General features: G+C 35.9%; 6 protein-coding genes and 1 long non-coding RNA gene across 10 annotated transcripts; 3 read left to right on the top strand and 4 right to left on the bottom strand.

Moving 5' to 3' along the window:
• Window positions 1–2857: 2857 nt before the first annotated feature.
• Window positions 2858–3499, top strand: LOC131429618 (uncharacterized). The gene has a single exon (XM_058593851.1). It carries the CDS (start codon window positions 2958–2960, stop codon window positions 3405–3407), a length of 450 nt encoding a protein of 149 aa, XP_058449834.1. The 5' UTR covers window positions 2858–2957; the 3' UTR covers window positions 3408–3499.
• LOC131429617 (uncharacterized) lies at window positions 3496–5167 on the bottom strand. Its single transcript, XM_058593850.1, has 2 exons — window positions 3987–5167; window positions 3496–3878 (listed from the first exon to the last, which is right to left on the bottom strand). The coding sequence occupies exons 1-2, from the start codon at window positions 4253–4255 to the stop codon at window positions 3587–3589; spliced, it is 561 nt and encodes a 186-aa protein (XP_058449833.1). The 5' UTR covers window positions 4256–5167; the 3' UTR covers window positions 3496–3586.
• Window positions 5168–5307: 140 nt separating this feature from the next.
• On the bottom strand, window positions 5308–6949 carry LOC131429616 (probable asparagine--tRNA ligase, mitochondrial). Its single transcript, XM_058593849.1, has 2 exons — window positions 6727–6949; window positions 5308–6659 (listed from the first exon to the last, which is right to left on the bottom strand). Exons 1-2 carry the CDS (start codon window positions 6844–6846, stop codon window positions 5361–5363), a joined length of 1419 nt encoding a protein of 472 aa, XP_058449832.1. The 5' UTR covers window positions 6847–6949; the 3' UTR covers window positions 5308–5360.
• Window positions 6950–14529: 7580 nt separating this feature from the next.
• On the top strand, window positions 14530–15965 carry LOC131432319 (uncharacterized). Of its 3 annotated transcripts, none has more exons than XR_009229824.1 (4): window positions 14530–14806; window positions 14869–15151; window positions 15354–15501; window positions 15738–15964. It is a non-coding gene; the product is annotated as an uncharacterized LOC131432319 (long non-coding RNA). The 3 variants fall into 3 exon arrangements; XR_009229825.1 differs by having other exon boundaries at window positions 14581–14616; window positions 14866–15151; window positions 15738–15965; XR_009229823.1 differs by lacking the exon at window positions 14530–14806 and having other exon boundaries at window positions 14824–15151; window positions 15738–15963.
• LOC131432318 (uncharacterized) lies at window positions 15924–18951 on the bottom strand. Of its 2 annotated transcripts, XM_058598526.1 has the most exons (4): window positions 17965–18951; window positions 17198–17468; window positions 16746–17139; window positions 15999–16660 (listed from the first exon to the last, which is right to left on the bottom strand). In XM_058598526.1, the coding sequence occupies exons 1-4, from the start codon at window positions 18665–18667 to the stop codon at window positions 16556–16558; spliced, it is 1473 nt and encodes a 490-aa protein (XP_058454509.1). In that variant the 5' UTR covers window positions 18668–18951; the 3' UTR covers window positions 15999–16555. The 2 variants fall into 2 exon arrangements, with proteins under 2 accessions (XP_058454508.1, XP_058454509.1); XM_058598525.1 differs by having other exon boundaries at window positions 15924–17139.
• A 5399-nt stretch (window positions 18952–24350) lies between these two features.
• On the top strand, window positions 24351–25016 carry LOC131430873 (large ribosomal subunit protein mL41). The gene has a single exon (XM_058596115.1). The coding sequence runs from the start codon at window positions 24483–24485 to the stop codon at window positions 24957–24959; it is 477 nt and encodes a 158-aa protein (XP_058452098.1). The 5' UTR covers window positions 24351–24482; the 3' UTR covers window positions 24960–25016.
• LOC131430872 (DNA topoisomerase 1) lies at window positions 24982–26302 on the bottom strand. The gene is made up of 2 exons (XM_058596114.1): window positions 25170–26302; window positions 24982–25111 (listed from the first exon to the last, which is right to left on the bottom strand). Exons 1-2 carry the CDS (start codon window positions 25848–25850, stop codon window positions 25040–25042), a joined length of 753 nt encoding a protein of 250 aa, XP_058452097.1. The 5' UTR covers window positions 25851–26302; the 3' UTR covers window positions 24982–25039.
• Between the last annotated feature and the right edge of the window lie 415 nt (window positions 26303–26717).

Below are 26717 nucleotides of genomic sequence, written 5' to 3'. Positions count from 1 at the left end.
TCTAGCTGGACTGGCGGCAATTTCATGACAGCAACATATGCGTAGGGATGTCGTAATATCGATCGATTAATCGAGTAATCGATTAATGACTTAGATAATCGATTAGTTTGAAACCAATATTCGATTATTAAGCTTATCGAATAATTTGAAAAATTCAATAACAATAATCGAATAATTAATCGACTAATCGAATAATAACCTAGATAATTGATTAAAATTTCATCGAATAGTATAAAAATTATACTTGATTACTGAATAATCGAATAATTTAAAAAATTTGACAACCCAACATAAGCGTCAACGCAGTGGCAACATAACTGTCACTCGAGAGCATAATGACAGGCTTGCCAGTATTGTGTTTGGTTGGTTGCAACATCTCCCCTCTTAATAAAGGTGGTACGGGTCGAACCACTGTGGCCGACTTCTGGCCCGAGTGGAACGGCGCGGTAAAGTAAATTTAATTTCAGGTTCCGAATTCAGTTTCAGATTTCAATTTCAGTATAAGATTCCACATTACAGGCTCAGAATAAAAAGCTATGACCCTGACACTGAATCCAGTTTCAGAATTTAATTCCTAAATTAAGTTTCGGTATTCATTCCCAGAATTCAGAATCTACATGCTGCATTTAAATTTGTAACATTGATTCTGGAGCTAAATTTTGGAAATGAATTCAAAACTTTTAGTCAGGTTCGGAATTCAAGTTTAGAATTCAGTTCTAGAACGCAAAACGGAATCAGTATTCTGAAAATGAGTTCAGTTTCATAATTTTTTATCTAAATTTATGGTCTGATTTAATTTATCTAGATTCCAAACTGAATTCTGAGCCTGTTCCAGATTTCGAATTTAGTACTTCAACCCAGTTCTAGAACTCAGTATTGGTTCAGAATTTTAGCTCTGGTGTAGATAAATAAATGATGGCAATGAGTATCTAAATCTACAAAAAAGACTGTATTTGTTCCGTGTTATTTAATTGTATGGAAGAATATGTTTGCCGTCAATCAGTCGTATTTTTGTATAGAGGCATCGTTAAAATTCTGGAAGCGAAACAATGGAAGTTGCAAAATTCACACAATTTAATACGACTGATTATCTACATTCGAAAATGAGAAAGAAGTGTCAGAATGTGAGTTTTATTCGTATTCACGTGCAGTTATGTCTGTGACATTACACACCCGCCTTTTTTATATTTTGGTACGCTATGGGAGTTTATGGAGGATTGTACCAACGACACGACCAGACACTCTGTGGAAAAATTTACATAAAAAGCATTCTTTAGTCATTTACCACCAGTTTTTAAAAAAAAAATGAGTGGCCCCTTGAATACGATAAATACAATCTTCTCAAGCAACACTGTTTTTGCCAAGGAACCTAGCCATATATAAATAAACGGTTTAAAATTAATGAAAAATTCTTCAGTTCTGTTTTTGAGGCCTCTTCGTTGCAAGAGAAAAAGTAATTGCAGAGAGCATTGCGATCGTGAAATTATATAGTCAAGGCTAGCTAAACAGAAATTAAAAGCAGGAAAAGTAAGTACTAAACTTTTTGAATTGAAATGTTGCTTCGTTGAATGCTGTCGATACCATTCGAAACAATTCTCTTTCTCTTGTTTTTTATTCAGTTAATACGGGTTTTTACTTCTTTTAGGTCACAATCTCCTAAAATGAACCTAAAATTGGACATGAAAAGCGAACTTGTACTGTCATTGCCCCCCATTTCCATTATTGCTAAAAACGCAACCATTCGATAGATTATACGAATTTGATCTTACAGGAAACCTATAAATTGCATGGAGGTATTAAAAGCTCGTCGTTTAAGTTCACTTAGTGCAGGTGCCGGAAATATTTAAAAACACTTTATGCTTTAGTATAATATGAAGTAAAAATATTATACGTAATTAGATTTTGTTAATTATGAAATGCTCAATTTCTCTCGCAATTGTAAAATACGTGTTCATGTCGTAAATATATTCAACCGTATTGATCTGATTCCGATACGATTATGATTCATACATGATCATGATCATGAATGTAGGGAATTCAAATAAAACATCAATTTCAAAAATCACTGATGATTCGATCACGCATGAATAGCCTAGAAAATCCTGCCTGGTAGTGATTGAAAATTGATGATAATCAATGTAAGTAATCAAAAATAAACTTAGTGTTAAATATCTTTGGTTAAAGTATGCATTTACTTATAATTAAAAAAGTTCTCCCATCAAATATTTGCAGTTTTCTTTTACCGGATAGATACAACGTCCATAGCAAAATGGAGACATGTTAAAAAAAAGCAATATAGGGCGAGGCTGATTATCTCCAAAATAGTTCAAATGATGTGTAGTTTAGTAGTGAAATGTTCCGATGCTGAGAACCAAGAATAAAGATATCGCTATATTTGCGCTAGCATTAGTGCCGATCATTGAGAGTAACTTACTTTTGCTGTATTATTTCTCACTACAATTGAATTCAAACCAAAAACTTTGCTTGGTTCAGAAATTATATTTGTATACATTCCCAATCATGCCTTCAATAAATAATAACCATGGCTATAGTAACCGTTATTCAAAATCAATAGTTTTGGCCTATGTTGCCAGTTACTCAAGAAATTTAAGCAAACTCGTTTTGACATTACGAGTTACTGGAGGGTAGTGAAATTTATGATACAGTTTGATAAACGAGGGGCAGGTCGTGTCGTCGATTGTACGCAGAGAGTTGAAGAAGCCATTATTTTGAGTGAGATATTTCGATAAATTGCAGACTTTACTGCGATCGTGCATTAAAACGCAGGTTTATTGCAGAATCCAGCGACCACTGTCAAAAAACGCGTAGAGCTACATCCGCAACAAAGCAAACGTCAAACTTTCTTTTCTTCCACATCTTTTGTGCGAGGACGTAGTGTCGCGTAAAGTTCGTGAATATTTTCGGCTTTTTATATATCAGTCCGTAATTCTGTAACCATGGCGGATGCGGCCGATAATGAAGGCATTAAGAAAAAGCGTGCATTCCGTAAATTCACCTATCGTGGTGTGGATTTAGATCAACTATTGGATATGAAGCACGATCTGCTCATGGAACTCATGCACAGCCGAGCTAAGCGACGTTTCAAGCGAGGATTGCGTCGCAAGCCGTTGGCTCTGATCAAGAAACTTCGTAAAGCCAAAAAGAATGCTCCTCCAAACGAGAAGCCTGCGATAGTCAAAACTCATTTGCGGAATATGATCATCGTTCCCGAAATGGTAGGATCAATTGTCGGTATTTATAACGGCAAGACTTTCAACCAGGTGGAAGTAAAACCAGAAATGATCGGTCACTATTTGGGAGAATTCTCGTTAACCTACAAACCCGTCAAACACGGTAGGCCAGGTATTGGTGCCACCCACAGCTCTCGTTTCATTCCACTGAAGTAGAAAGTGGACAGCTGATGTGTTTATTATTTTTTAAGTAATATCCATGAGAAAAGAAGTATGGAAATATAAGAGCAAACGTAAACAACAGTGAATGTTTATAGTGTTAATTTATTTATTAGAAAACAAGCGGAGGTCATGAATATCACAACTAATCTGAAAGTATCAATCTTAACCTAAACTCATTTACAACAGCAAAATCGGCAGCAGATATGCGGTTCTGATTTAGCCTCGTTTAGCAGTTTACGATTGGTTGTTTTTCTCTGGGGATTCCAGGGCAGGCGTTCTTCTGGCATAACTTTGTTTGGTTTGTAGATACGATAGGTACAGGCACTGCAGCGTATGAATTGGGCAGACGACTCTGTCGTTTCCGAATCGTCCAGCGTTTGCGAAGCAGAAGATTTACGACGAAAATGGTCTATTGCACCTGTTGTTTTTGGGCGCACGGGATATATGTACTCTCGGCTCAGAAAACTGTAATGTAAGCTGTATTATTAATATTCACTTCGGCCGATATCTTTTCGAATCTTTATTTGGCAATCTAGGTAAATAGATATTTTTAATATGTAGAACATTTCTTACTTCGGTCTAGCTTGAGTCCAGATATTGTCCAGTCTCTTCTTGCTCATAATTGAACCCAAACGTTGCAGCAATCTGATGTTATCCCGTTCAATTTTTTCAGTTCGTTCGCGTTCCTTCTGTTGTTTTTTCAGTTTTTGTATTATGTGTGCTCGTTCCGGAGGAGGATGAAAATCGATAGCAGGAGCAGCGGTTTCCACTTTAATACGATGATTATAATACCTTTGCATCTGCCATGGACGGATAAGTAGTTTTTCTTTTTTGGTCAGCATTAGCTTTGAGGGTCAATTTTTCGACAAGTCCGCAATAATGTTAAGAATTATATGACGTTCTTGCGGTTCTATTATGAATTAAAATAAACAATTGGCATGTTTCCCAGGATACCGCAATACCCTAGCATCGATACAGTGCGTAAAACACAGCATTTTAATATCAATTGTTTAAGCTTGTTGACATTACTTAGTAACCGTCGTGGAGCCTCAAATCTAGTTTTTAACGGCCCTCACACGTTACTATTGCCGTTTTTCATTGAAAAACACTGGTGGCGTGGATTGCTCTGGTTTTGCACTTTCGAGCAGAAATGCAATATTCTGACGGTGTTTCATTGCCATTTCTGCTCGAAAGTGCAAAACCAGAGCAATCCACGCCACCAGTGTTTTTCAATGAAAAACGCCATATATTTACCCCTATTATGTATTTCGATCGAATCGGATCTTGTCGAATGAATATAAAAATTTGCATTCTGTAATTCGAGTGATACTTTTGTATGGAAAAGTCGAACTCGATCGAGCTACAGAATGGAAAATTTCGTATTCGATCGAAACAATCCGATTCGAACGAAATACAGAATCGGAGTAATTATTATCACTACAAATGAAAACGTGCATAAAAGTTTTCACCCGAATGACTAGGATATTAGAAAATAACTTATCAATAATAATTTCCACTCCAGCAAAGAAAATGTTTAATATGCGCATTTACTGTTTCGTGATTTTTTTAGGCGGCACAATATTTAAAGCTCTAAACGCATGATTATTTTTTCAAAGGAAGGGATACGATATCATCACGCCATTTGAAGTGATGTATTTGAGAAGTATAACAATATTATTAGTACAATAATATTGTTTCACAAAAAGGGCAAATGATTAAATGTAAAATGTCCGTGTGCGTTCAAATTGTATTGATGTATTGAAGGTTTTTAAATGATTGTCTTTTACCAATAATAATAATATGCAGGGACTAGGATGCCGGCAATATTAAAATTCCTAAACTATAAAGGGACAGCCACAAGCAGTAGTTTTTCTACTATTTATCATTCAACACATTTGACTAGAATTATGCATATTTTATTGACAATCACAAGTTTGTTATAAACTTTTACATTGCACAATTATGTGCCCACCGTGGGAATGCTATCACGTCTTTCACATTGTGCACATTCAGCACCCAAGAAAGGTAACGTTCAAGCCCGAGCCCAAATCCACCAGTTGTTATTGACCCAAACTTGCGTAGTTCGAGATACCATCGCAATGAATCATGATCAGGAAGTCTAGCCTCCAATTTGCTGTAATTGTTCTCACGAATGCTACCACCTGCCAGTTCTCCTACGTGAGGAACGAGAAAATCCAAAGCATCCACCAGATCCGAATCGTGTTCACATTCCCGCATATAAAATGATTTGATCAACTTCGGCCAGCTTAGAACAAAAACTGGACTCTGAAAGTGATGGACAAGAAATAATTCCTGTTCTTTGTTAATTCCGTTTTCCGGTTGGATTGTTCCTTTCAGTTTAGATTTGTTCTGTTGGAGCACATTTATGGCCTCCCTAAAACTTATTCGAGGAAAAGGTTTTTCTAACCATGCAAAACTTTCTTCTATGGTGAAGGTTGTTGACTTTTCCCTAACCAGAGCCACATCTTCGACAGCAACATCCAATAACGATTTGGTCGCTGATTTCACTAATGATTCGATTCTATTGGACAATTCTTCCAATGAATCCAAAAATGCTTCTTCTAGTTCCAACATATAAAACTCACTGAGGTGAATTGGTGATTTGCAGTTTTCTGCCCGAAATGTTGGACCAAAACTATAGACTTTACCTAAGCCATGAGCCAACGCTTCCAGGTGAAGTTGACCTGAAACAGTTAGAAAGGACGGTCCATCGAAATAACGCTCTTCCAGGGGAACGTCCTTCTTTGATATCATCTGTAGTAATTGCCTACTGGCTGGTTTAACCAGAAAAGCTTCACCTGCTCCCTCGCAATCGTTGGACGTGATAATTGGAGTATGCATTTGAAAAAATCCTTCCTTTTCCAGATGATTTGTGAAACACTTTACCGCGTGATGTCTAACTCGCAACGTAGAACTTATCGTACTATTTTGAGGTCGTAGATGTAGGTAATTGCGAATGTAATCCGGTGCGTAGGATTTTTTTGGGTAGAAAGGATATCCCTCAGATAAAGGACATTTTCCCAGTTCACGAAGTTTGTCAACCTTTAGCTCCTGTTGATTCTTCGCTGTTCGTTCAAGAGTTCCGCACACGTCCACAGATGAACCATACGCAGTTTCACGCAATAACGATTTACTTAAAGCAAGTTGAAAGTTCGTCGCACAACTGCCGTCATTAAGATCCAAAAATACGTTATCCTTCATTTTTCGAATTGTTTTGACCCAGCCCTGGTAATAATTAGACATTATCGTTCAGATTTCACATATTATGTTAGGACTATGAACTGTATCTTACCTTCAATTGAATTTTGTCTCCATCCTTGTGTTTTCCAACTGATATATCTTTAATTCTTGATAAGTGATATATGCAGCGAACATTACTACTAAAATATTTGGGAGACAATCGTTTGAGCATTTCTAGTTTTTAATTATCAATCTAAACTAAACCATATGTATTGCCGGAAAGCAACGACTTTATGTTTACATCATGTTTACCATGATGTTTACGTAAAATAATCGACGTAAACATTCCGAAAGGACCTAAAAGTAGTTGACAGATTCCCTTTGTTTACTGTCTTTTTCGACAACATCTGCATTATAATAATGTTCGTTACATATCTGGTACTAATTAGAAAGATGGGAATATTGGTTTATGTGACCTTATGAAATAACGTATAATGTAAAGTTTATAGCACATGTCTGTATATTATCATAAATCAAATAAACATAGATTTCCCAGTGTAATACTAATGTAGTTGAGCAACCCGTGACAGCAAAAGCACCGTCTGGTGGAGAATGGGTGCGTAAATGCTCCTAATATGCATGCATAAAGTTGCCTGCGCATGTAACAAAACCACAGTAGCTAATGGAAAAAAGTGCACCCGTTTCTCACTAGAGGTGCTGTTAGTGTCACCGTACAGTCGGAAATCTATGTTTATTTGATTTATGATATTATACATGTCTCAATAATTACTGCCAGTTCCATGAATTATTTGTTTCCTATACGAATTTCACCGCCAAATACAAATTCGTGAATTCGACAGTCCCACGACAAAAGGGCCTAACTGCAAATGACAGTTTCTCTTTGTTTACTTTTTCTTTCACGATTTACCGCACTAATTTTATATTTGACGCCTAACTCTTCGCAAAACTTTCAAAGTAAACCCACAAGCTTTCGATTCATATTGGAAACTTTGGATAAATTGCAGTAATGGCTCCGTAACAATCAAAAGAAAAAGTACACAAAGAGAGACTCTCACTTGCAGTTAGGCCCTTTTGTCGTGGGACTATCGAATTATATTAATGAACAAACAAAAGTTATGTACACACTTAGAAAAAAAAGTACGGGTGTGTAATGTCAGAGACATAACTGGATGTCGTGAATACGAATAAAACTGACACGATTTCTTTATACTTTCGAATTCGAATTGATAGTTGATCAATTGTGTGAATTGTGAAACTTTCCCCCTTTTCATTACTAGAATTTTGACGTCGATTATCTCATTTCGGATTTGCATATTTCATTGCAAGAAACTATCAAGATGCTGTACAGGATTCATTTCTGCTTTTTAGAAGGACCAAATTGTAGAATTCTCTATGCTATTTAGCACAGTTCCGAACATTATTCTCGAACGATTTTCGCACAGCGAAAAGTGGACGAAGCAAATCAAATTATTTGGGATTTTCACTAAACTGATGATTTTTACCTTCGATTTGCAAAGAAGTAATCTTAATAGTTCTTTCGATAACATTTAGAGCCATTAGAACGGCTGGACATGATGTAATTTTTAATTATAAAAGATGGCTTTGTTTTTATTTTCATAATTCATACTTCAAATAGTTTGTAATTGTTGGCTTACTTCATTACACATGCAAAACTCGTCGTATTTGAGATGTAATATCTTATGAAAAATGATTGCGAAAATTCAACCTCCTCTTAATTTTCCGTAATCCGTAGATACCAATAGACTGCCAAATTTTAACAACTGATTGTAAAAATATCTACCAAAATAATATTATCTCTTTGGAAAATACTTCTCCGATTGGTAATTAGCTTCAAATTTATGCAATATAAGTTACTTAACGTCGGTTAAATCCAAAAGTTTGTTAGACGGCCCAAAATATATGAGGTGGCACAAACACCACAGACTAACAGACATGACAGTATGAGTAAATTCTTATAAAAATAATTTTTCGTGATGCACTAGTTCCACCTATATTGTACTGCGCGAACTATTTACTATCGGTACACCCCTTGTGTTATGTAAAAGTTTTTTTCCTAGTTGGTTTCCCCTCGTTTGTCAACACCGATCAGCTGCTTGCAGGGATGCCTGATTTCATCAAAATATTTGAAAATGAATCGTCACTATAAATTATTGGATTACGTTGATAATATATTTAACTTTTTCGCGATGTTGGAAGGTAACCATTTATTTGACTCAACGTTGTTCATCTAGACTATTTTTTATTGTGTTGGTAGTTTTAAATTTTCCAACTGAAAATTTCTTCCTACACGAAGTAGGGATTTTTTTATATTTTTTTTAACTCTCGTTTTCCCTTGTGGAAAACGAGCTCCTTCCAAACGAAGGGATTTCTTTCTTATCGTCAAAAAGAAACACGAGTTGTTTCCTAACTAAAAACAGACTACTTTATTATTTCCATCTTACATCTATATGTACACTTTTCTTATTCTATTACTACACTTCAAACCTCAAAAGGGACAGACAAATATGCTAATTTTACCTGCTGATTTACCTTTATCTTTGCGCGTCTCAATAGAGACCAATTGATATGGGTTTTCCCATTCAGAGGAGATGCAAAAGAAATAATATATTTATTTCCTGTCTATACTGTGCGCCGATTTTGTCTAAACGCTACATCCTAACAAAACATTATACAAATTTTATAACTCAGCCTATTATTCTAGGATCGGCCTGATTTTACGATTCTACTTACGGCCGTCTCGTCAGAAGAAATCTTCCATAAATATTAAAATTAATTCGAGCGTCCGCGACATTCCGGGGCCCGTAAATCATCCGCGTGGTGATTTACCGATTTAACTCAATTGTTACATGATTGATTCTTCATTTAGATTAGATCTCCTCATTTGTAGCATACTTATAAGTGACTGTGGCATTTCTAACATGTTTTGTTGATTATTACAATTGCTACTCTGTCTTCTATTTCTTCTAAAATATATGTAACAGAATATAATGATTAACGTAATTATGATTGTACTAGTCGCTCCTCCTAAAGCATATAAATGTTTTTCATATGGACGGTTTTCTAAAACCCTTTCATCTATGATATTTACTTCTTCATACGGATTTTTAGGTAACGTCATGTTACTTTTAACTAATTTCTTTTGATTAACTTCAATTTCGTAAGGTAACTGATCGATAGATTTAAAGAATGATTTAGTTCTATAGTTTACGCCTGTAATTTGTGCATACCAAACCTGCTTTTTTGCCAAAATTTTACAATCGGAAGTTAATTCCACCATAGCAACCTTGTACGGAGGATTTATAATCACATTATCACAATGGACAATTATGTTCCTTGGTTCGTTTGTTATATAAACAACCGTATTTTGATTGTTCATTGGTATTAGCTGAATATAAGTTTCATTTAGCTTTTTCGACAAACATTTTTCTTTTGTAACCTTATGAAGGATGGCAGCCGCAACGCAGTCAACTGTTTTTGTCAGTATAGGTTGATTTACCAGATAGTGGCTCTCGTTAAATTGAATCAAGTTTTCATTATTATAAAAGAATTCTTCCAAATGGTTGATAGCGATTATTGGATTATCTACTTCAATCACGCTTCCATTACTTGGAACTGGTATAACTTTGAATACTTCAAAGTTATCCTTATTTATTATTACATTCTCCATTAAAATATTTATGGAGTTATTGCAAAGTTTTACTCCGAATTTAATAGCAAGTGGGTCCCGCAGGATTGTATAACCCGCAGGTAGTTTTTTCTTAATACTGTTGAACACTTCCTCCAATTCGTTTTTATTCAAAGGATCTTGACGAATTGAACGATATTTTTGAATTATTCCTTCAGCTAACTGAGATGCTAACATCGTTGCTTCAAGAAGTTTCCTGGAGAATACTTCAATCTGCGTGATAGAATACCGTTCTTTTAAGGATATCATGCCTGTATTCAAATGGTATATCCTTTGATTCAGATCGTTGCCCATAACCTTTGCCTTTTCGTTTAGAATTTTCATCGTTTGAGAAATTTCATGAAGTTTCTGTTCCTCATGAATTCGCAACGATTTCAATTCTTCTTCCACATCGTCGCCCCCAAAAAGGAGATCTTTAAGGAATCCGAGTATTCCTCTGCTTCTTTTCTGACGCGCGATTGCTTGAATTTCAAGAATAGCGTTATCACATTGTCTTTCAATAGAAGCTGCTAGCTCCTGCTCAGTGGGATTCGGCAACTGACAGTAAGAACGCGGTATTCTTAATGATTTTACCTTTTCGAGTCTTGTTAACCAATTTTGCCAGTTTTCCTTGATTTCAACTGGAACTGGTTCGTCCCATCCTATTCCGGTTTTCCAAAGTTCTTGTATTAAAACTCGTGATTGGACGGTAATGTTTGACAGTAGACCTAAGGGGTCATAAACGCTCATACTTTGCGAAAGTAATTGACGTTTAGTAAATTCTTGTTCTTTAGGAATTTTGACCTTGTATCTAAGATAGTCGGTATCGGTTTCACAAAATACTCCTAACACTTTCTCATATGATTCTTCATCATTTCCGAGCAACTTTGTTTTATCGTCTGATCTATTTTCTTTCGGAATATTTTCCAGCAGCCTTTTCGAATTTGAAATAAAGCTGCCTATATTGAAATGCCCATGTCTATGGATTTCAATGACCTCATTTATCACCTTTGATGCTGCTTCAACACTCTCGAAGCTATCGAGATAGTCATCCACATAGTGATTCTTTTCTATTTCTCTAACAGCATCTGGTTTTGTCTCTTGAAAAATTCGTGCGTTTGTATTTTTTACAAATTGCGCACATGCTGGTGAGCAAGTAGCGCCAAATGTCATTACTTGCATAACGTATATATGGGGATCAGCTTCAAAGTCTGTTCTAAATAAAAACCTTTGAGCGTTTTGATCCTCTTTTCGTATTCTTACTTGGTGAAACATTTCTTGTATATCACCGGTTATAGCAAAAATACCTTCTCTAAACCTTATTAGTATTCCTAACAAGGAAGCAGTTGCATCAGGCCCGGACAATAATTTTGTGTTCAATGATTCTCCGTTTACCTTCGCAGCCGCGTCAAACACCAATCTAGGTTTTATTGGTAACTTATTTTGATTCACTACTGTAAAGTGAGGCAGATAAAAAATTTTTGGATTATACTCGCCTGCCTCTGACAGCGTAAGCTTTCGCGCATAACCTTTTTGTACATATTCTTCTATTTTGTTTATGTACCAATTTTTTAACTCAGAATTCTTGAGCATCTTTTTCTCTTGATACTGTAACCTTTTTAGGGCAGCATTAAAACTGTTTGGGAATTGGACATTGTCATCCTTCCAAAGTAAGCCAATTTCATAGCTTCCTTCTTTATATTTTATTGTGTCATTCATGATGGAGCTAGCTCTACTAGTTTCCTTTGACACTAATGTCTTCTTCGGCACCATCACTCCGAATGCTTCTGTGCTAAAGTATTCTTCCATCTTTCTGTTAATAGATTCTACTGTGATAATTTCTTTATTCATCATAACATGATTGTTACGATTTGGTTTACCCAGTACCCGTCCTGATAAAATCCAACCAAGCTTGCTCTTTTGTGCAACTGGCTCATTGAATTTACCGGTTTTAATTTCATCTGAAACTATTAGGTATGAATGTGGCAAACCTAATAGTAACGTCGGAGTAGCATTATTGTAAGCCTGCAAATCAATATCACTGATGTAAGGATATCTTTGTTTTAGTTCCTGAACCTTGAGCGACTGTGAAGGAAGACTTAATTCCGATACACTCCTGATATGTTTGAGGATGTATGGTTTCTTATCTTTCCCTGATATTTTCACAGATATTTCTACACTTTCCATTTCTTGTTGTAATTCCCCATTTGTCCACGAAAGGGTTAATGGATTATTTCTCCCTTTAATTTTTAATTTTGTCCTTATATCGTCCCGAATTAGGCTTACCGATGATCCAGGATCAATAAAGGCGAAAGTGTGAACCTTATTATTCTTGTTTTCTAAAGTAACTGGAATAATTTGGTATAAAATTGAATCTTTTGCCTTCGTATGAAGATTAACTCGGTCCATATTCATGGCGTCATTATTCAAGTTCTTGTGTAGTAATGAATGATGTCTTTTTTGACATTCATTCGTGCCACATTTTTTGAACAATTTACATTCACTTGCTTTATGATTGTTATACGTACAACAAGCGTAACATAATCCGTGTTTGTTCACCAAGGTGTATCTCTGATGAATGTCCATCCCCTTAAATTTGGAACAATCAACTGTTCTATGTTTGTCTTTACATACAAAATATATAACAGCTCTTTTAACCCGCGAAATTTCGCTATTATTTGTTTTCTTTTCATGAACGAGTATTCGTTCATTACGTATTGGCTTCTCACTTTTTTCAGAGAGTAGCATTGTCGCCAATCTTTCATGGGGTTTCAACCAATCGTTGAAATCTTTTAAATTAGGGATGAAAATATTATCATCACTTAAATCTTTTATATCAGCAATGTATTTCAACCATTGTTGATGTAGATTACTTGGCAACTTGGCCACTAAATCACGAATTAATCTTGGATCGTTCAAATATTCTTCGTGTTTTATTACAATCATATTATTAACCAATCGGTCAATAGACGTTATAAAGTCTATGACAGTTTGAGGTAATTCAAACTTCGGATTCCTTTGAGTAAGGACATCACTTAGTAGATTGGAATAGATAATTTCTGGACTTCCGAATCGCAGATTTAATTTTTTCATTATCAGCTCTGCATTGCCTTTATCAATGAGCAAGGTACTCACTAATTTTAAGGCGTCTCCTTTCAGATATTTTTGGAGACGATTCAAATTTTCTAATTGAGAGAAACCACCTTCTTTTGTGGTTTCTTCGAATGTGGCTTTAAAACGAGGCCATACCTTGTATGAGCCATCGAAATACGGCAGCTCCATCAAGGATTGCCTTTTGAGAATACTCAAGACATTATTCTCTTGTGGTTCAATTTTCATTTCTTTAATTGAATCCACCAAATTTTTCATTGAATCCCTTTGGATTCTCAACATTTCTTCAAACCCTGAATGGGGAGAAGAGTCTCTTTTTTTAAGCTAAGAATTTCTGATTCGATGGTTTTGCATTTAATACATAACCATCGTTCAGATTTTCCCGGTCTTCTAAGTAGTTTAGCACATGACAAATGAAACCAACGGTCACATTCGTCACATGCCACTAAATCTTCTTTATTGTCGGGTTCATTGCACAATCTGCAATGCCCGTTCTTATTGACTACAAATGGATGCGTCATTTTAGTAGAGCAGTTACCTTACGAAGGTTAATCTCTACTTTTTCAATATTATTACAAAAAGGAAAAACTGATATTTTTTTTTTCTAGCTTTCGAATTGAGATTCGAACGAAACCTGGCTTCCTAGCTTAGATACTTTAATGTAAACACATACCTCTATTTAATTTATCACCCGCCGTTTTTGTCGGTCGAATATCTCCAGCCGTTTGCCGGTTGAATTCTCCAGCCGTATCTCGGTTGAATATCCTTCACCAGCCGTTTGCCGGTTGAATTTTATTCACTATCCGCTGCCAATCGAGGGGGACGACACTTCTGATTTGCAGCGACTTTTCAGCGAAATCTGCTTGAAATTTTCTTATTCCTTCGAGTTTTTCGTCATTCATGAGAGCTTTCCAAAAATCTAAGAAAATCCTCAATAATTCCATCAAATCCAGAATTTCCAATCTATCTTTGCTCGAATTCTCATAATACTGATTCTAATTTCGAGCTATTTGGCAACCATTAATATGACAATCATTATTTATTTAGATTTGGCAACAATGCTTACGTGTTGTTTTTAATCTATCAAGCACTTACCAGAGCTGCCATTTTAAAATATGTGTTTCAATTCGAAAAATATGCAAAATATCTGCGACGGATATTTTCGTTTCAAATCAGTAAAAATATGTGAGAAACGTTTGAAAAATATGCCAGTTTCATGAGATATTCCTATAAATTTGCGAATTCCGTAAAATTCCGAGATTTGAAACGCAAAATCTGATCAGTGAAATAGATAAAAAATCTTTTGCTGTTAAGGGAAAATCTGTGAATATAGTAACCCTGGCACTCACTACTCAAACAGGATTATGTTTATATGGTCTATATAGATTTTTTTTGTTATTATTATGTTTATATTCATGTTTATTTTGATCATAGTAGTATGTGGACTACCTGTGAAGCTCTCAACGTGTGAGCATATTGCTTCGCGAAGAAATTTTGTGTATTTCTCGGGATAGAACGATTTTTCTCGTACTGGAGTGAATCAGTGTAGCGACGCCGTGAAACTATCATCGGGAATCTATATAAATAAAAATGAACAATACATGTAAAAAAATCACTATCGAAAAGATTTAAATACGAAATAAAACAATAATCAAACAATACACGGGCAAGACGGGTTATCACTGGCCTGAGTGTAGTGGATTATTCTAAAACTGAACACGTAAGTATTTCAAATGAAAGTTAACATGATTCAACAAAGTAATAAAAGTTAGAAACTGAAATGAGTTTGCGGAGAATCAATGGAATTATATCAAACTCTGATCCATACTTACTAGATTTCTCCTTTTCGTCTTTTTGGTTTCTCGCAGACTAATTTCAACTTCCAGTTTGGATTAATTTCTCACTTTTTATCTCTGTCCTAGCAATGTCCAAAAACTACATTTGACTCCTCGACGACAATTTTTTACAATATTCTACAACGATTTAGCTGTTTTGAAGATGAAGTGTTCGGAAGTAATTCATTCTATATCAACCGATCTGGTGAATTCTTTCTTCAAACGAAATCCTTCGGTAAGTACTAGTTCATTGATCTTTAATCATTGAGTAAATATTCCTAAAGATTCAACTGTACAGATATACTGAATTAGCACTACAGTGAGAAATAAATGAATTTTTATCAATGCTTTATACATACATTTCGAAAGCATTTACATTGCCATTTTTACTAAGTTTATTAAACAGCCAAAGCGGCAGTTGTTTTTCTATTTTATCTGGTGCATCTCATATAAAAATAACTCTCATTTCAGGACATCAGGTCACAGTACTATTTTTACCTTGACGCGCATTGTTTCGTGGAGCTTACCATGTTGGCACTCTCCTGGATTAATTTTCGAGAGCGAAACGAACAAAGCAGGTGTATCAGCAGCCGATGAATGCAATATTCCAATAGAAAAGGAATAATTATGTTACAAGAAGAACAATATAGGTTTCATTCAAATCATATTTTTATTTATTGTATTAGCAGAAGCCAATAAAAGTGCACGAATGTATTTCGATGTGTTTAATTTATAAAATATGCCATAAGTGTGAGTTTCTGGCTTTTCCAAATGAGAGATATAGTATTTTGTGTCTAGAGTACGTTCGTTGGATTCTTCATCTAATTCTAATACAATATCCTTTTTACAACAAACAATTGTAAAGTAATTTCCAATTACCCCAACACCTTTTGCGGTGGTACCTGTAGGTACATGTATTGGAGCTTCAGTTAAAGTATACGACGTTCGGTCTCCACTCAAATATTTGAAACCATATATTTTTACTATGAACACTTCTTCGTTTGCTTTCATCGCTATCCATTCTCCGCAGCGGATTGAAGTAAATACTTTATTAACCTCACGCACAACTGCTTCATTGACTGCCGATGTTTCTCGAAATCGATAAGAGCGATCACTCGAGCATCTTTGAGTGCCATTAGATAAAATCCATAGGAACGTACTTTTCTTGACATGAATCACAGTACCTTTCTTGTTTCTAATAGCGAATGTATGTCTTGTTGAGCATTTCGAATTCTTCAAATTCAACTCTCCTCCAGAATTAGGGATTAGTTCTTCCACATCGTTTATATCTAACGCTTCAAAGTTTCGTTCAATTGCACTATTTCCGGAGCATTGTAGAGAAATGAATTCAAAATCAGTTGGTTTTGTTCGCGAATGTCGCAGTGAAAGAGAATCTGTAAATTCGATATCCAATTTATCAATTCCAAGACTGATAAGAGTATCAAATGCATATGCTCTTGCTTTCGTTAAAGTACATACAATTTCTTGAGTTGATGGCATGTCGAAGTTTACAGTATTTGTATTTTGTTGTATTCTCGGGAAGGAAAATTCTTCAGTCCTGCTATACATAATATCTTGTTTTGCTTGTATGCGATTCAGTCTGGATTGAAAACTTTTCATAGTGAAATTAACCACTGTCGATTCAGTTGTTGTAAACGATCGTGCTGCACGAAAAAAACTTTCGCATGTCTGACTGTGCAAAAGTGTAGGTATATATGGTATGTTTTCATCTCGACAAATGTTGATATATTTTACAAGGCTGTGAGCATTTAGTTCCAAACACCAATATGTATTGCTTGTAATACAATGTTTAACTGTTTTAAATTTATTCATGCACCATTTTCTCCAAGCTCTTATTACAAACAGCGTATACCTGCAGAAAATGTAAATTCAATTGATGTGTTATACCAGAACAAATTAGATTATACTACCAGCAATTGAAAACAGCCTCTGTTGGTGATATACATGGATCCATAAACGCCGATAGAATGAATTTCATCAATGATAAATACAAAACAGTTGCTTGGCTTGATGTTACTGACTGTTCCATGCAGAGCAGTACCTCTGGTTTAATAATTTTCAGAACGGGTTGGAATTTCATTTTATCGTCTTCGTTTAAATCACCCAATATCAGACCATGTTTATCTTTTGATACGTTACGAATGAGATCTTCCAGGTGTGTACGTGTTATTTGATGTTTACCTACAAATACGCAAATAATTTTAATATGAACGCAACCATGAATTTAGACAATTTAGAAGCCCTGGGTAAATAATTGCTAATAAGCTGTATTTATTGAAATTAAATACGGATTAAAAAAACGGCGTCTTCATTTATTGCATTACACTTCATCGGTCTACCCAACTAACCAAAAGTTCGGATTAGTAGGACTCATTTGGCTTAAGCAGCGAGTAAGTTCACGCGGAACTAATTCTGTACTACGAAATGTCAAAAATTACCAGGTGTTTTCTTAAGCAGCAAGAAAGTTCGCGCGGAACTTGTTCTGTACTTTCATGTTTTCAAAAGTTCCGCGTGTACATTTGAGCAGCAAGAAAGTGACTGTTTTAAGTAATTGTGGAACTTCTGGCTGCTTGGGTAGCGAGAATTGGGTAGTATTGTTGAATTGTAGTTGAAACATGTTTTACCTTAGCACGTAAAACTGTTATTTCTAGCATATCAATTAGCTACCAAAGCTTACCAATGATAAGTTGTTTGTCACGTCGCATTAACCGAGTTCTAAATTTATTAATAGTATGAGTAGGATCCTGCACGCATATATTTTCAGCTGAACATGACGCAATAAAGTATTCCCCGTAAGGATTGTCAGTGATTGTTGGCATACGCATATCTTCCATCATTGCGGTTACATACCGTGGATCGCCGTCAGTTGATGTGGCTATAACCCCTATACCAGCATTAAGCAGTTTAGTTTTTATCGAATTCCATCTGGTTCGTACTTGACTACTAGTGAATTTGTTATCTGTACAAAAATATTGCAAACAGAAAGGTGCAGTTTTTTGTTTTAACGGCTGAGTCATAGTAACCACAACATTACGTCCTATGGGATATTGATGAACATCAGCAATGAGTTTTCGAGGGTTAGTAATTTCAAATAAATCACATTGTGGCATTCCGTTGTTGTCTAAAGGAGCTACCAATCCGCAAACTTTATTTCTAGTAGAATCATATTCGAGAGCTCCGTTGATCTTCGTTGCATCTTCACTCATTATTACAATCATTGGTAGATTATTTCTTATTATATATGCCTTAAGCTCCTCAACTCTAACAATGCCTTCTTCGATAGATTTTGATCTTTTCTGTAAGTCACGTTGCAATGTTCTAATGCTTGGGCATGGTGTATTCGCATATAAGAAATTGTAACCCTCCGGGCCTTGTTGCATGAATTCATATAAAAAAAATTTCCCTTTCGACGTTACTGTAACGCATGCCGCAGCTGCGTGTCATGTTTCTCCGGCGATTTTGTACTGACTGCAACAGAGATATAAATGGTGAAGACTGGCCAAGTTCTAGTGCATCAGCAGAGGCCACAGGCTGATGCACTATGCATTTAAATTTTCGGTAGAAGTTCCTTCCTCGTCGCTAGCACGAAGAGCCTCTCTCTCTGGTAACTCCAAGTAAGATGATTCCGAATGTTCTGAACGAATAGTGTTATTATCAATACTTTCAATTTGTTCGTATTCTGTTTGTTCGCTTAGCACGTGGTCGCCATCTAAGTAACTGTTATTCGCTTCATTGATGTTGAAATCAAGAGCTTCCCGCGCACTATTTTCCTCAGACATAATGTCATATGACCGCTCAGCTTGATTTGGTTCGATTTCCAATATATAGGAATTTTCTTCACGCACAGCCATTTCGTTCCAGCTAGCTGAAATCTTTTGGCCCACAAATCTATGCACATTTCTTACATGCGATGTAAAATTTGAAATCTTCCATACACCCTTACAATCCACATTACAGGTTACAAGATGTTGGCAAATAGGACACTGAACTTTCGCCCTGACCGTATTCTCCGTTTTTTCAAGCGAAACATGGATATTAGAGAGCATTAAGCAAAACTGTTTTATCACACTAGATCCACTATTCCTATGAGAGAAATAAAAACAATGTTGGGAAAATAAAGGTTTGTCATTTTATACCTACGATCATAGTAAATTACATAAATTACCTACGATCATAGTAATCTCTAATTTTAGCGATGATTGAGACTACAACTGACTCATCTGTCGTCCGTGTGTTTAAAGAATGATTTTTTTTATACTTCGCGAAGTACATCCAACCTTTTTGTTGAACACTATCAGCAATTTTTTTAATTAATGCTCGTTCTCCAGCCATAAACCGAAATTTGCTTGGATTGGAGTTATATGTTCCCCAATATTGTTGTAGCTGTGGATGATTCGCTGGTAGATTCATCGTCTCCGGTAAGAGACGAATATCGGTTTCGATGTCATCAATTTGTTCATCTGTCAAACTTACAATCGCAGGGTTAATGAAACCAGATATTTCTAAAGCATTCTTGATATGCTTTGGGATGGAGCATGCCAAAAATTTTTCGATTTTCTCCCAGAATAAATCCTAGACGTGAAATTAGGTACGTAGTGAATATATATATATATATATATATATATATATATATATATATATATATATATATATATATATATATATATATATATATATATATATATATATATATATATATATATATATATATATATATATATATATATATATATATATATATATATATATATATATATATGTGTATAACTCTACCATTGTATTCTTTTAGTTAGACAATATTTGTTTTTCTATATAATAAGGCCATTCAAACATGTTCAAATTATTTCTTAATTTGGGTTGTCAAACACTGCTTGAAATATTGATACACTCAAAATAATAATCATGTTATAGTTACGTGAAAAGTTTTGTGAATATTTTCCACCATACTTTTCACGTAGATTTTAATGGACTGGCATTTAAAAGCTGTTTAATGCATAATCTAGTAAAAGTTACGTGTTTCATAGGTAGAATGTAATGTATTGTTCATATCCCATTTACCTATCAGTTCATATAAAATTTAGACACCAGAGAATTACTACTTTATATATTGGTTGAAGTCAAAAGGGAGATTTCAGATGTTTATATAAATCTATGAAATGAAAAATAAAACATTTATTTCAGAAAATTAGCATATAATTTCAATAGCTTAAAAAGAAACTAATAACGTCGTGGTATCTCAAATCGACAAGCCTCCAAAAATCGTTTTTGTTGTCACTGAGAACCAACCGAAGCCGCAGGTGAGAGTCGAGAACTCCCACAACACAACCGATGCAGGTTAAAGTCGCATTACATGCTTCATACCGATTTCGAACTCGTTTTTCAGTGAACCAACGGCCTGTTTCGGCAGGAGCGGGCAAACTTCCGGACTCACGCAGGCACTCGGTCCAGTTGAACACATGAAAACTTTTATACTGGAATGGTCCAGACGATGTAGTCAAAAATTGTAACTAATTAACATTTTTTTTAATTAACATTAACACACTGGAAATTCACGTAGATTGTTTGACGCTTGGTCAATTCACGTAAACCTTATGTGATGACTCTATTCATTTTAGGGGATGTTCGTATAACATTCATTTTCGTCACGTAAAATATTCAATTTGACATTTGAAACCATTTTACGTGATTTTTCAAGTAAATCGAACGTGAATTTTTATTTGAGTGTAGTAAATCAGTGGTATGCATTTCGAGCAGTTTCAATTTTTCAATCGCACTTATTCTACACTATTCCAAATCATTCTTCTGCTTTTTTCAAAACATTTCAATTTAATCCGAATTATTCGACAATATTTTTAAAAATCCAATAACTAAACATCAAACTAAAACTATTCTTACATACAATCACGGAGTGTCGTCCCCCTCGCTGCCAATCCTATTTTTCGCAGGCCGTTTGCTGGTTGAATTCACCAGCCGTTTGCCGGTTGAATATCCTTCACCAGCCGTTTGCCGGTTGAATATCCTTCACCAGCTGTTTGCGGGTTGAATTTTCTTCACTATCCGCACATCAGCACTTGTCACCGCATTGGAAGTATACTTTCCAGGATTGCCGAATCATGTCGGAATTTTCACTCTTGCAACTACGAACTTTCGCGTAAAGAGCACATCAAAACATTCGTCACCGCATTGAAAGTAAATTTATATACTTTCCAGGATTGCCGAATCACGTCGGAATTTTCACTCTTGCAACTACGAACTTTCGCGTAAAGAGCACATCAAAACTTGTCACCGCATTGGAAGTATACTTTCCAGGATTGCCGAATCACGTCGGAATTTTCACTCTTGCAACTACGAACTTTCGCGTAAAGAGCACATCAAAACATTCGTCACCGCAATGAAAGTATACTTTCCAGGATTGCCGAATCACGTCGGATTTTTCACTCTTGCAACAGCAAACTTTCGCGTAAAGAGCACATCAAAACATTCGTCACCGCATTGAAAGTATACTTTCCAGGATTGCCGAATCACGTCGGATTTTTCACTCTTGCAACTACGAACTTTCGCGTAAAGAGCACATCAAACACTTGTCACCGCGTTGGAAGTAAATTTATATACTTTCCAGGATTGCCGAATTACGTCGGATTTTTCACTCTTGCAACAGCAAACTTTCGCGTAAAGAGCACATCAAACACTTGTCACCGCATTGGAAGTAAATTTATATACTTTCCAGGATTGCCGAATTACGTCGGATTTTTCACTCTTGCAACAGCAAACTTTCGCGTAAAGAGCACATCAAACACTTGTCACCGCATTGGAAGTAAATTTATATACTTTCCAGGATTGCCGAATTACGTCGGAATTTTCACTCTTGCAACTACGAACTTTCGGCGTAAAGAGCACATTAAAACATTCGTCACCGCATTGAAAGTAAATTTATATAAAGGGTGATTTTTTAAGAGCTTGAGAACTTTTTTAAACAATAAAACGCATAAAATTTGCAAAATCTCATCGGTTCTTTATTTTAAACGTTAGATTGGTACATGACATTTACTTTTTGAAGATAATTTCATTTAAATGTTGACCGCGGCTGCGTCTTAGGTGGTCCATTCGGAAAATCCGCTTTTTTATCGACAAATTTTGTTCAGCGATGAGGCTCATTTCTGGTTGAATGGCTACGTAAATAAGCAAAATTGCCGCATTTGGAGTGAAGAGCAACCAGAAGCCGTTCAAGAACTGCCCATGCATCCCGAAAAATGCACTGTTTGGTGTGGTTTGTACGCTGGTGGAATCATTGGACCGTATTTTTTCAAAGATGCTGTTGGACGCAACGTTACAGTGAATGGCGATCGCTATCGTTCGATGCTAACAAACTTTTTGTTGCCAAAAATGGAAGAACTGAACTTGGTTGACATGTGGTTTCAACAAGATGGCGCTACATGCCACACAGCTCGCGATTCTATGGCCATTTTGAGGGAAAACTTCGGAGAACAATTCATCTCAAGAAATGGACCGGTAAGTTGGCCACCAAGATCATGCGATTTGACGCCTTTAGACTATTTTTTGTGGGGCTACGTCAAGTCTAAAGTCTACAGAAATAAGCCAGTAACTATTCCAGCTTTGGAAGACAACATTTCCGAAGAAATTCGGGCTATTCCGGCCGAAATGCTCGAAAAAGTTGCCCAAAATTGGACTTTCCGAATGGACCACCTAAGACGCAGCCGCGGTCAACATTTAAATGAAATTATCTTCAAAAAGTAAATGTCATGTACCAATCTAACGTTTAAAATAAAGAACCGATGAGATTTTGCAAATTTTATGCGTTTTATTGTTTAAAAAAGTTCTCAAGCTCTTAAAAAATCACCCTTTACTTTCCAGGATTGCCGAATCACGTCGGAAATTTCACTCTTGCAACTACGAACTTTCGGCGTAAAGAGCACATTAAAACATTCGTCACCGCATTGAAAGTAAATTTATATACTTTCCAGGATTGCCGAATCACGTCGGGGTCACCATTTAAATTTTCCAACTACTGAAAATTTCTTCCTACACGAAGTAGGGATTTTTTTTTTAATTTTTTTAACTCTCGTTTTCCCTTGTGGAAAACGAGCTCCTTCCAAACGAAGGGATTTCTTTCTTATCGTCAAAAAGAAACACGAGTTGTTTCCTAACTAAAAACAGACTACTTTATTATTTCCATCTTACATCTATATGTACACTTTTCTTATTCTATTACTACACTTCAAACCTCAAAAGGGACAGACAAATATGCTAATTTTACCTGCTGATTTACCTTTATCTTTGCGCGTCTCAATAGAGACCAATTGATATGGGTTTTCCCATTCAGAGGAGATGCAAAAGAAATAATATATTTATTTCCTGTCTATACTGTGCGCCGATTTTGTCTAGACGCTACATCCTAACAAAACATTATACAAATTTTATAACTCAGCCTATTATTCTAGGATCGGCCTGATTTTACGATTCTACTTACGGCCGTCTCGTCAGAAGAAATCTTCCATAAATATTAAAATTAATTCGAGCGTCCGCGACAGTAGTTTTTACCCGAATTTAAGTGGCGGCAGACCAGAAGCAAGTAAATATTGTAACAAAACGGGTTCGATTTTGTGTTGCGTTTGAGGATGAGAAGTAGGCACAATTATGTAAATAGTTTTGGCAATATATATTAAATCTGTATCCTGCATGAAATTAGCATGGACGTATACAAATAAATACATCACAGGTAATTCTGTTTGAATGGCAACTCTGTTGGCAAATGAAAAAAATGAACACAGTCTAGATGACAGCCGGATGTTTTTGATAAGGTAACGTGGCGCCATCATGACAAATGTGAGTACTGTCCCAAATAAAGGAATATTCGAAATGACCGTTAAAATGATTGAAGAATCCAATTTGAGTGTCCTGTCTGTTAGTCTGTGCAAACACCTCAGTTACTCTAGATTTTCCGAGATAGATATTGTACAGATTGATTCTTTCGCCAAATTGAAAAAAATAGTTGGCAGCTCTGCTACTCACATACAGTCAACTTTCATTAATAATTCAGCAGGGTCCATGGCATAAGAGTAAGAAGCCAGCTGTCTCGTCTTAGATCAAAATATCTGTTCAGTTAGCTACAGGGTCAAAATAATTACAAATAATCAGATTTTTCACCGTTTAAAAGAAAATTTAGGAAACTAAAAAATGTTTCATATAATTAGACGCTGTATAAGCACAACTCATAGCACTTGTGGTAAGCACAACTTTCGCAAGTTCTTGTTATACAATAAACGTGGAACACGCATCTTCAAAAAGCTACGTGCTGCAAAACCGGAACTTTATCCAGACATTCCTATCGATAAGCGAGGTGTTCGAGACACAGGAGTTGTTTGCGATGGACAGTACGTTGAGATACCAGAGAAAATTCCAGAAATAATTGTGCCAAACCTGGAGGGGTGCAAGTTCAAGCCATACGTATCTTATCGGGCCCCGGATGTTTTTCAGTCCGAATTTACCAGCCAAGACTTGTTCAATGCAATTTACTCTCAAAAAGTGATAGATGATTTCAAGGGTGGCAAATTAAACGAAGATGGCTCACCGATAGAACCCTCGGAAGCAGAAAAACTTTCTCCGGAGGAAGCATGGCTAAGAGCTCGAAAGACCGGCTCGGATATGTTCTAGTGAAAATCTATTACACTTGTAGTTTATTGAATAAAATTTAATTTTAGAGCAAAATAAGCTTTTTACCTACTGGTAGTATATCAAGCATTCTGTCTAACTGCTAATAATTTGCGAACCCATTGGGACATCCGATCGTCATCGTTACCAAAAAACTGAAAAATACTCAAGTTTTAGATTTGTTTCTGAAAATAATCTAATTGGAATACTTACATTTGGATGAAATAGTGGGTCAATCACTTGTTCTTCCTCCGTTTTGGGTACCTTGATAGTTTGTGAGGTCAAGTCTATGACGATATTTCCACTAGCTTGGGTTGCTGGCGGTTTCTTTGAGGATACAAACGTTTGTGGAATGAATTCATCTGCATTTAACTTTGCCAGTACCGACACGTTATCCTTCTCAGGTTCTTGGTCTCCAGCTAGAGATTTAAATACATAATCCTTTTCCGATTTTTCCGTGGAAGAGCTTGAACTACTAGCTGATTGTGAGCTTTCAGAACTGCTACTACTGCTGCTACTGGAACTGCTCGAGCTGGCTCGTTTGCGTGTATACTTATCTCGTGAATCTAACTGGTTCCAACTCCGCTCACGTCTGTCTCGATCGCCATCCTTAGAACGACTACTATGTCGGTAGTCACTAGTTGCTGATCTACTAACGGATTGTTTAGTCCGATGTGTACGATGATGTTCGTGGGAAGATTTGTGAGCGCTACTCCTAGACGATGACGAGGACGCAGCTACCGAACGCGATTTAGATGAACGATTTTCTGTTCGATGATATCGCTGATAATCATTTCGACTAGAATATTTGTCCCGTTCACGAGACTTTGAACGCGATTTCCGATGTGAGTGCTTTCGCGAACGCGACGGGGATCGCGAATAGGAACGTGGCATAATTTGCAAATAATAGAATTATTATAAAAAAATATCAGCTGTTACACTTCCTCCGACGACGTTTTGAAGAAAAAAAATTTTAAGCAAATACAACAGATCCTGACAATTAGGTTTTTTACCGTCACTGCTAACCTCAATCGGATGAACACATTTTGACAGTTCAGCAGTACTGTTTGTAAACAGAAATTTCTTTTGTTTGTTTATTGACAAATTGGATCAGTCCATTTACGGTCCGTATCACCTAAATAAAGTTTTAAAACATTTGTTCACGATTGAATACGTTTCGTTTTTGTTATTTATTAAATAAAAAAGACTAGTTGCAAAGTGTAAAGATGATTGTTTTAGATGTGCTCTTCGATTTTTGTTTAAGCTTGTTTGTAAACAGTACCGCTGAACTGTCAAGGATGAATACTTGTTCATTTGTGTCGTCACGATAAAAAACCTAATTAGGTTTTTTATCGTGACGACACAAATGAACAAGTATTCATCCTTGACAGTTCAGCGGTACTGTTTACAAACAAGCTTAAACAAAAATCGAAGAGCACATCTAAAACAATCATCTTTACACTTTGCAACTAGTCTCTTTTATTTAATAAATATCAAAAACGAGCCGTATTCAATCGTGAACAAATGTTTTAAAACTTTATTTAGGCGATTCGGACCGTAAATGGTCTGATCCAATTTGTCAATAAACAAACAAAAGAAATTTCTGTTTACAAACAGTACTGCTGAACTGTCAAAATGTGTTCATCCGATTGAGGTTAGCAGTGACGGTAAAAAACCTAATACAAACTCAATCATGGAGAGTAAGTCTCCAATAGAAACAGGTATTTGCTCATTTACCACTCTAAATGTACCCAACATGGG

The sequence above is a fragment of the Malaya genurostris genome, chromosome 2 (genome assembly GCF_030247185.1).
Source record: "Malaya genurostris strain Urasoe2022 chromosome 2, Malgen_1.1, whole genome shotgun sequence".
Classification (NCBI taxonomy): domain Eukaryota; kingdom Metazoa; phylum Arthropoda; class Insecta; order Diptera; family Culicidae; genus Malaya; species Malaya genurostris.
Note: the sequence above shows the minus strand (reverse complement) of the source record. Positions and strands in the feature narration are given on the sequence as shown.

Coding starts and splice junctions, on each gene's coding strand:
- LOC131429616 (XM_058593849.1), bottom strand. CDS start 6,846: ATGCTCAAACGATTGTCTCCCAAATATTTTAGTAGTAATGTTCGCTGC. Junction 6,660..6,726: donor GAGACAAAATTCAATTGAAG/GTAAGATACAGT, acceptor AATTATTACCAG/GGCTGGGTCAAAACAATTCG.
- LOC131429617 (XM_058593850.1), bottom strand. CDS start 4,255: ATGCTGACCAAAAAAGAAAAACTACTTATCCGTCCATGGCAGATGCAA. Junction 3,879..3,986: donor TGGACTCAAGCTAGACCGAA/GTAAGAAATGTT, acceptor CTTACATTACAG/TTTTCTGAGCCGAGAGTACA.
- LOC131430873 (XM_058596115.1), top strand. CDS start 24,483: ATGTTTCATATAATTAGACGCTGTATAAGCACAACTCATAGCACTTGT.
- LOC131432318 (XM_058598525.1), bottom strand. CDS start 18,667: ATGCAACAAGGCCCGGAGGGTTACAATTTCTTATATGCGAATACACCA. Junction 17,469..17,964: donor TGACAAACAACTTATCATTG/GTAAGCTTTGGT, acceptor GCGTATTTGTAG/GTAAACATCAAATAACACGT. Junction 17,140..17,197: donor GAGGCTGTTTTCAATTGCTG/GTAGTATAATCT, acceptor CATTTTCTGCAG/GTATACGCTGTTTGTAATAA.
- LOC131430872 (XM_058596114.1), bottom strand. CDS start 25,850: ATGCCACGTTCCTATTCGCGATCCCCGTCGCGTTCGCGAAAGCACTCA. Junction 25,112..25,169: donor ACCCACTATTTCATCCAAAT/GTAAGTATTCCA, acceptor AGTATTTTTCAG/TTTTTTGGTAACGATGACGA.
- LOC131429618 (XM_058593851.1), top strand. CDS start 2,958: ATGGCGGATGCGGCCGATAATGAAGGCATTAAGAAAAAGCGTGCATTC.